A 9536-nucleotide genomic window follows, 5' to 3' on the forward strand; every position below is an offset into this window, starting at 1 on the left:
AAATATTTAAAACACATGTCAGAGTTTAGTTTTTCTAGAGGGAGAGAGAGAAAGGAATTGGAAAAGAGCTCAAGAGACAATAAACAACTATTAGTTCAAGTCAAATTGCAATATTTAAAACAACTACTGAAATAAAGAAAAATCCAAAGTTTGTTTCCTTACCACACTTTTATACTAAGCAACACCCTTCTATTATCCAGTGTCAGTTTTTATTTTTTTTATTTTTATTTTTTTAAAGATTTTTTATTTATTTATGTGACAGAGAGACAGCCAGCGAGAGAGGGAACACAGCAGGGGGAGTGGAAGAGGAAGAAGAAGGCTCCCAGCGGAGGAGCCCGATGTGGGACTCGATCCTGCAATGCTGGGATCACGCCCTGAGCCGAAGGCAGACGCTTAACAACTGTGCTACCCAAGCGCCCCCAGTATCAGTTTTTAAACTCATGAATTTAGCTGCTACTGTGCCTGATGTATAATTTTACACTTTTTTTCAGCTTTTCCTTTGAAAATTTAAGTTCTGCTTTGCCATATTCACTCTTTAAAAACATGTGCCATGAGGCTTAAAGCCATAATAATGTAACTAACTAATTTTGGGACTCATTTGATTTTGTGTTTGCTGAAATTTATTTTCCTATGGAAACACAAATGGACCCAAGACTGCACAATAGATAAAACTGTTTCAAACAAAGAACAAAGCTCCATCCCTAAGGGCACTTATAGTCTATAAGACCCAGTGACAGAGAACAGCACACAGCAAGCAGCGTGGGAAGGAGATCCCTACTGGGTGGGGAGGTGGGTAACAAGACAGTTTCTTGAATTAGGTGGGTTTTCTGGATAATTTTCAAGAAGGGAAAGCAAAGGACCAACTCACTGATGGAATGCTGTTCTGTATGTCAAAGGTTATGAGGAAAAAAGTCCTAAAGACTAGTGTGGGCAGTAAAACAAAGGAAGCAGTGAGGAGGGATGTTTAAAAAGACTGGACAAAAGGGCCCATGTGGATGGAACTGGACACCTTGGGACATAGTGAGTGCTTTCACTTAAGCAGAGAGGCTGGTTGTGTGGAGTACGGCTGGGAGGACATGGTCAAAGCCATGTTCAGTGAGGGAAGGGCACATTCAGCGAGGATCTGGGTGGATACTGTCATCTAACTGGAAAGGACAAATAAAGACAACACTGCCCTAAAGCAAAAGAAGGTGCATTTTATTGATGGAGGGAGAGTTTTATGATGCATATATGTGAAAGGAGAAGGCTAGAATGCCGATTTTGTGAATGCGTATGAGGTCAATGCTATGAGAAAGGGGCAGAGGAAATGTGAGGAAGGTGTCAATTATCGGCACAATAGCAAATAGGATGAGAATAAAGAACCTGTAAGTGAGGATTACAAACTCTACAACAACAAAAAATTTTGCAGCTTAGTATAGTAGCCAAATAGCCACCATAAATCTGTCCTAAAAGACCAACTAATATATACGGACATTGGGTTGGAATTGTTTCTTTGGTTTCAATAGTGTTTTTTAAATAATAATAAAATAGTATTAGAACATTTTATATATCCTCTTCAATGTGGAATCCTCAGGTCTCTCTGAGGTTATTCAGAACTGAAGTGTTTTCATGGGGTTCTTACATGATCGTTTTTACTAGAAATGCCAAGGAGTTGGTAATGCGTCCTTGATTTGTCTTTGCTCCTGCAAGATCTATTCATTGTGGGCACTCATGTCTATTAAAATTCAACTAAAGTCTACTCCGCAATGAAAAAAAATAAACTGCTGATACAAAAAACAGCCCAGTTGAATTCTAAAAATCATTATGCTGGGTCTAAGAACCCTGACAAAAAAAGGGTACGCACTGCACGAGCTTATTTGCGTACAAGCCTAGAAAGTGTGCACTAATCTGGATTGGCAAAAGTCAGATCAGGAGCTGGGAGGCAAGGGAAGGATATCTTGCAAAGAGGCACAGAAAAGTCTGGGGGTGACAGAAATGTTCTGTATCCTAACTGTGCTGGTGGTGTCATGCATCTATACGTCTATCAAAACTCATAGAATTGTGTACTTTAAGCAGATGCAGTTTTGTACTTAAATGATACCTAATTAACTTATTTTAGAAAGTCAACTACATAATTATTTCAAAATGAAAAGTTAAAGAATTCAACTAAAAATGAAATAGAAATAGATGAGATGAGGCATTTTTCCAATGGCCTGATCAAGAATCAAGGTCTGCCCCCTACACAGTAGCAACGTGAAACATTGAAACAGTATATTGTTCTTTGAAGGGCCTCAGAAGCCCTTCGGATGTTGGGAGTGTTTAGAAAGCAGCATCTCCTAAGAAGTGGCTTGTTCATAGAGCTTCCATCTGAACAAACAAGCTGAAACCACAAGATGCTAAGGAAGAGCAGGGTTGTTGGGACACTTGGTCATTCTCTGGCTTCCTCAGAAACGAACAAATAGTCCTGCTTCAAGCGCACTGCCAAGATCCTGTGTTGTGAGTTGGGCAGGAGCTCCCTGTGAGGAGGGTGCATCTAGAAGGAACAGGAACCTTCGGAGCCTACACAGCTTGGCCAAACAAGGAGCTGCCTGTCCTGTATCTTCTATAGTCAGCAATTGGCGACTCATCCCAACTCCAGTGTTCTTTCCGGCACATGCTGAATCTTCTGTTTTGGGTTCCGTGGTAAGGACTCGCTTAAACTACGGCACAGGCAGCTCTAGGCATTTAGCCAGCACCCCTGCACATTTCCCTTTTATGCAAAAGAGATGCTAGGATGGGCCCTCACTCTAGTCCCCTGAGGGCTGAATTCATCATCTCAAGCCTAGGCACAGCTCTCCCTGTCTACCCCCAATGCACAAGAACAAGAGGCTAGAAACAATAGAACTTTGGAGAAGGATGTTGCTTAACTGTTTCAAGGCTGAGAAAACCTTAAAACACAGTTACTATTTTCCACTTTCAATATATCTTCACAGGGTTAAGCATGAAGACCCCAGGGCCTTTGCCTGTCCTTACATTTTCAACTGTAAAATGAGGATAATATATTACCTATATCATAAGATTGTTGTAAAGTGCTCAGAAAAAATGCCTAATCCACAAAGCACTCAAGATGTGGTAACTATTACTTAGATTTTTTTTAAGTTAATGTCTCATGCTAAAAATAACAGTTATAAGAATAACTTACCAGTTATTATCTTATAGTTAATATTGACTTATAAGTTATAAGAATAATGTTAGAAAAAAGATTGGGGGAAAGGACAAAAGGGTCAAAACAATCTCTGAAACAAGGCTGAGGGTTTTTTGCAACCTATGGAAAACAGCCATATGAAATGCTCAGTACCTAAAGGACACATTTGCCCTACTCTCTTCTCAAGAAAAAAAAAATCAATATTTTTAAGAAAATCGATTTTTAACACTTAACAAATCAACCACTTTTTCTCCAGGAGTTTTCCCTTGAGAAACACTGTGAAGAGGGATTTTATTTTGATTGCATTGCCTTGTGTTTTCCCAAGCAGAAAGGAAAGGATCTCACACACAGCTGAGCAATCAACAAAGAAAAGCTTTGACACAACTAATCAGACCGATCAAATGGCACTCATTGATCTGCAGGGAGAAACTGTTGGGTGACTGCAAGTCGCAGATGATTTTAAATTGGGTGGGCTTGCTAACACCTAAGAATGAGGATGTAATAAAAAAAAAACTGTAAGTCTATGAACTTGCTTGAATAGCATATTATAGCAGTAGGTGAGCCATCAAGTCAAAATATTTCTGCAGATGTTAAATGGGAAAAAACCAACGTAGTACAAATATAGCAGACCACAAGTTGACCACAAACTGAATATAAGTCAGCAGTGTTCGTGATCCCAGGATGTATAAACAGGAGCCTGAGAGTATGATTGGAAAGTAATTTTTCCAAATCCTCGGCATTGGCTAGCAATTTAGCAATGCGATGCCAGAACATGAGCCTCGTGCTTTCCCAGTTTATCTGGTGTAAACTATGAAGGAAGTGGAGAAAGACTTCAGAAAGATTCTCCTAGCTATTTCCAAGGTGGGTTCTTTTTCTTTCATCTTTCTGACCCAGTATCTATCCTTACAGAATTTGTAATTAAGGTATCAATATTACGATAGGGAATATATATATAAAACCAACTCATTAGGTACCTACCAGGCGATCTCGAATTTTATCTACAAGGGTTGGATCACTTAACAGTGGAATGGGTTCACTGGATGAATCCCCAGATATCAAACGAAGTTTGGCTTCGTTGACTACAGTGGAAAGTCCAATGGTGATAAATAATATTCCTGCAGTTCTGGCGTCTTCAGAAATACTCTGAACATCTGGATTCTTTGGATGGTCAATGCCGTCGGTCATCAGCAAAGCCACCTTCACACCATCTTTACGCCCTTCTCTCTTAAGTAGCCCAGTCGCATTGGAGATGGCATAGTAAGAGAAGGTGCCTTGCCCAATGAAATTCATAGACTTGACCCTCTGTTTAAAAGTCTGTAGATCCTTCCAAGAAGAAAAAGATGGATCAATTTGGACAGAGCTGCTAAACTGAAGCGCTGCCAGTTTGATGTCGTATTTCAAGGAGCGAACGGGGGTCAACTGGAAAACCCTGTCACTCAAGCTATCCACAAAGTCTTTCTGTTTATCAAAGAGAATAATTTTAGAACTTTCGGAGCTGTCCACAATGAAGACAACATCTATGAAGCAAGTAGAGTCTGAAATAGAACAAATAAGTTAGTCAAAATATTTGTTCATACTCATGAAATGACTTTGCATAAGAAAAGCCTAAGGTGGTGTGATGTGTATTGTGTTTTTGGGTTTTTTGGTTTTTATTTTTGTTTTTTGACAGAAGAGGGGAGTGAAAAAGAGGCATCTTGGAAATAGGGCTTAAGTTGTGATGAGCTAAATCTCTTTTCAAATCTATAAATTCTTTGCCTTTTGTAAAATCATGCAAGTCAGAAGCAAACAAATAAGCAAAACTTCAAATATTTTAAACATTCAACAAATATACATATATTTTTAATTTTATTTATTTCCAGTGATAGGTGAGGGGGAGGGGCAGGGGCAGAGGGGGAGAGAGAATCTCGAGCAGACTCCACAGAGCGTGAAGCCCGACATGGGGCTCAATCTCACGACCCTGAGATCATGACCTGAGCCAAAATCAAGAGTCGGATGCTTAACCGACTGAGCCGCCCAGGTACCCCAAAATTCCACAAATATTGGGAGAAGTTGTCTAGAAGTAAATACTGCTCTGCCTGATTCTCAGGCTGTGTGTCACATTGGTGAGGCCCCATCTTGTTTTGGTGGGTAGTTTTTTTGTTTGTTTGTAGCTTTTTTGAAATCAAGAGAAAAAATGACTATACATATCACATTGTAGCAATGAGAGAGAAGGAAACATAAAAGCAGAGAACTTAAGTTTGAATTCTAGCTCTTTCTAGTTAATTTGCCAATGGCCTTGGATGTGCCACTTAATGTCTCTGGGCCTCCATTTCTTTATCTATGACAGTGGCAGTCTGTCATTCCCATTTTACAAAACTACTATGAGGCTCAAATGAGATAATAAATGTACAAGGGCTCTAAAACATCTCATGTTTTTGTAAGTATGCTCTATAAGTATAGAGGGTATATTATTACTATAATATAATTATATTAAAATAGAATGTTACATAAATGTTTATATATATGGTTTGCTATTTACATCAACTGCTATTTGGAAAAATTCCTATTAGTGTTCTAAAAGGTTAAAACTCATTAAAAACAAAAACAAAATATATTTTTTTTACCCTGGAGACCATTTTTCCTTGCCAGTAAATTGGACTTTGTTCCTTTCTTTCTTTGTCCATGTATTGTTTGACTCATAAAAGCTGGCAAAAGCAGGAGATAGAAGACAAAATATCTGTTCCACATTATGGTAGATGGTGAAAAGTCATCTGTCTTGTAGCACCTTTAATAGAAAAATCGGTTATAAATACTTTCGTCAAATACAGTGTTTGCTATTTTTAATTTCAAGCCAGCAGAATTGGAAACTGGCATGTGACAGGAACAAAGTGTTTTCACTCATATTTACAGAAAAACATACACACTGAGATTTTAAAGGATTCTAATCCAAGTAAATCATGGCACCACAACCAAACATTTATTACTGAATATTTCTATATAGTCAAAGAATTACGTCCAAGTAATCTGAATTTCCCATTTTATTATGGGGAGCTGAGAGTGGGAAAAGCCACACTTCAGTCCCACTCAATATGATGACTATGGTTCAAGCACAGGGTCTGTTTTGACATTTTCACATTCTTTAAGGTGATATCAGATTGCTACATGGTTGTTTCATTATAACTAATTCCTGACAATCTCAGTATTTTTACAGGGTTGTAGAGAACCACCATAATCTCAGTCTTAATAATACATGCACAACTTCAGTGAGTTCAAAAGGCAAGTCAAAAATGCAATCGCCCCTCCAGTTCCCATAGAACACCATTTCTCTTTTATACTCTTACTTGGAAACTTCATCTACAGCAGAGTTCCAAGCTGGACTACGGCTGAATACATATCCAACGAATAAAGAGAGTATGAGAGCAAGAATAGTAGATTTGCTCAGCAACACCGTTCTTCTAGTGAAGAACTGATGGACAGAAATAAGACTTGAAATCAGGAAGCACTTCCTCTGAACATTCCTGTGAAACTATTTTTCTGGGTAGATTAATAATGAAAAACTTAATCCTGTATTAAAATCTACAGCCATGTACTCTCAATATGGCCGGCTCTACACCAAATGACTTTTAAACCCACAAGTTTCCTTGGCAAGAGAAGACTCATGGGGGGCTAGCCCAGTATACTTGAGAAGAAACAAGAAAGCTTTTTCTGAACCAATGTTCTGCATCATTTGAAAATGCTTTCCTTTTTAAACAATATTGACTTCAAAAGTTCTGGAAAAGGAAATCACATTTTCCTTCATTTTGCCTTCAGGGAATGGGAACTGGGAAATCATGAGCATGATTTTTCCATGCTCAAACAGGGGATAGAAATATATGCAAAGGCAGTGAGAAATGGAATGGATGACTGGCCTCTTTCATACATGCCAGATGGAGAAACCCAAAAAAGGAATCAAAGCTGTCAGGTTGAGGACGAACCAATGGATAGTTCCATGCCATAATCTGCTCCTCAACTGACATGGTCTCGCAGAGTTATGAAGCTGACACTGTATCAGTATGGCCAGTGCATCAAGTGCAATTGGCCAATGTCAACTGTTCCTCAGACCAGGTGTGCTAAGATGTGAAGACAGCTGGGTGTTTAAAAAAGAAAAAGAAGAAGGAGTTTGCTGAGGAAATAGAACACATAAAGGACATCCCTCCCCAAGTTATTCCTTATTAACCAAAGAGAAGAATACAGAAGGATGTACACATTTAACTCTGAAGACTAGTGTAAGAATAAGGCTATGTAGAAAAACACAGCTGCTATAGCATTTTTGGGAATGGGGGGAGGCAGGCGGAATAACACCGTGTCCCTAGTATTACACATAACCTTTCTCTTTTGTTGAGCCCATGCCATAAATGTGTCTCAGAAGTTGTACAAGTAAGAGACTGAGAATTTGATTTTATTGAAAATAGATTTTACAAGCTACATGATCAATAGAACTCTTCAAGAATCTAAAGAAGATGATTCGCATGCAGGATCCTGAGCAGAAAACCACTTTCTCTTCATTTGTAGGCCTCATTTTGGGCTTTAGAAATTCTGTCTTTAAATAAAGACTTCTCTTTCCTAAAATTAAGCACCTGCTCCTATAGGTTTTTTGACATATGATCGTGAATGCATACCTGAAGCTTCTATATACAATGTTCACTGTCACACGCATTAGCACTAATCACTATGTCTCATTTTTCATTACTATTTGCTCTGATATTTTTATCCAGCTCTCCCAAAGCAGTCTTGCTATTCCCCTCTCTTTACTGATATTAGCTAGAGGACACCCTTATACCTTATACTTTTGGGTTTTAGTTCTACTGTCTTCCTAAAATCTCTTTCTTTTCTATTAGTTTGGCATCTTAAGTGCACACCCATTTCTAACCATTTTTTCCATATTTTATTTTGCCTCAGTTTTTAATAATTCTTACCTTTCTCTCATTTAGATATCATATACAAGCAAAATAGGTTTCGGGGGGAAATGCCATTAGTTAAATAAAAGAAAAATAAACCTCTCTGTTCACTATAAGTTACATTTTATAAATGCAGAAACAATGATTATCTTTAACCAAATGCCATATATTTGCCTTTTTTGCCTAAAATTTATTTTGGATAAATATCAGAATCAATAATTCCAAGAGACTTTATATTTTGTGATTTTTCAAAAATAAAATTCTTTCAGCACAGTTTACCAATTGTATTCACAGTGTTTGCATCTCATTTGTTTCACAGAAAGATAAAATTATCAAAAGAAGACTTTATTCAAATTGCCAAATTATAAAATATTCTGTAATTAATACTGAGCTATAAAAATATGTTCCAAATTAAGAAAAAGAGGTCCCAAAAGTTATTAACATCATTGCAATGCTAGGTAGTAGACTGCAAATTAAAAATCAATTTTAAACTTGAAATAAAATTTGAATGTTGACATTTTAATAATTATTTATATTTTTTCTAATAATTAATGTAATGGCAGAGGATAGAAAATTTTGATAAGCTTTCTTCACATATTAAGTAGGCAAACCCGTTAATCTTCCACAGTGCCTAGGTGGTCCTATCTGATTTCAAGTGATTAAAATAAAACAGTTATGTCTTACCTTATAAAGTTTGTCAAACAGGAATTAAAGACTGATTAAGCAAATGCCAACAGCAAGGACCATTGTTGGGGATGGAGTTGGTTATTTGATACTGTTCTGTTCTGTGGAACTAAAAATTGTCTTTGGTCTTGGAAGTTTTGCAATCTTTTATTCATGTTTATTAGCCTAAGTTAAAGCAAGAGTGGTCAGGCATTTGGCCAGGGTGCAAGATCGGGGTGGGATCAGTAAGTAATTTAAAGGAACAGTGTCCTGTCAGAACAAGTCTGTGTTCTCCAGACTGTTATAAAAATAACTTGAGCAGATTTTCTACATTTTAAGCATTTATTGACAACCTGCTGTTTCTCATACCATGTCCTCCTTCTATTTTGATGTTTTTTCTTTGCCTGGGCTGTGCTCTGTGTGTTATTGGTTCTGAACAGCTTTGTGAGGGAGTATAAATGACAACAGCCTCAGACTCAAAACTGGTTTTTCAAGAGAGGCAATGGGTTGATAATTATTGAAGCTGAATGAAAAGTATAGAGAAGTTCATTATTCTAGCCTTTCTACATCTGTGATTTTTGAAAATGTTCATAATAAAAAGTCGATAGACAGTGAAAGAGTGATCTGAATTTAGCCCTGGTTCTGTCTCTCGTGTGGGGACCTCAGTTTCCCATTTATGGAATGAAGGAGTGAATTTAATTAGCTATCGAAATCCTTCCAAACTATAACACAAGAGCTAGGTGTACGGTGGTCAATATTCTGAGCTCTCTGTCCCAGAAAGGTAGTCATTCAAG

General features: G+C 37.6%; 1 protein-coding gene across 4 annotated transcripts in view; it reads right to left on the reverse strand.

Moving 5' to 3' along the window:
- COL28A1 (collagen type XXVIII alpha 1 chain) overlaps positions 1-8873 on the reverse strand; it is a 158517-nt gene extending 149644 nt beyond the window's left edge. For all 4 annotated transcript variants that reach the window (XM_034668093.1, XM_034668089.1, XM_019800270.2 and 1 more), the window contains exons 1-3: positions 8764-8873; positions 5767-5927; positions 4142-4698 (exon numbers count right to left, since the gene is read on the reverse strand). In XM_034668093.1, coding sequence (XP_034523984.1) covers positions 4142-4698; positions 5767-5890 — 681 coding nt within the window. In that variant the 5' untranslated portion in view covers positions 5891-5927; positions 8764-8873. The remainder of the gene's footprint in view (positions 1-4141; positions 4699-5766; positions 5928-8763) is intronic.
- Positions 8874-9536: the final 663 nt, after the last annotated feature.

Source organism: Ailuropoda melanoleuca, chromosome 1 (genome assembly GCF_002007445.2).
Source record: "Ailuropoda melanoleuca isolate Jingjing chromosome 1, ASM200744v2, whole genome shotgun sequence".
Lineage (NCBI taxonomy): Eukaryota > Metazoa > Chordata > Mammalia > Carnivora > Ursidae > Ailuropoda > Ailuropoda melanoleuca.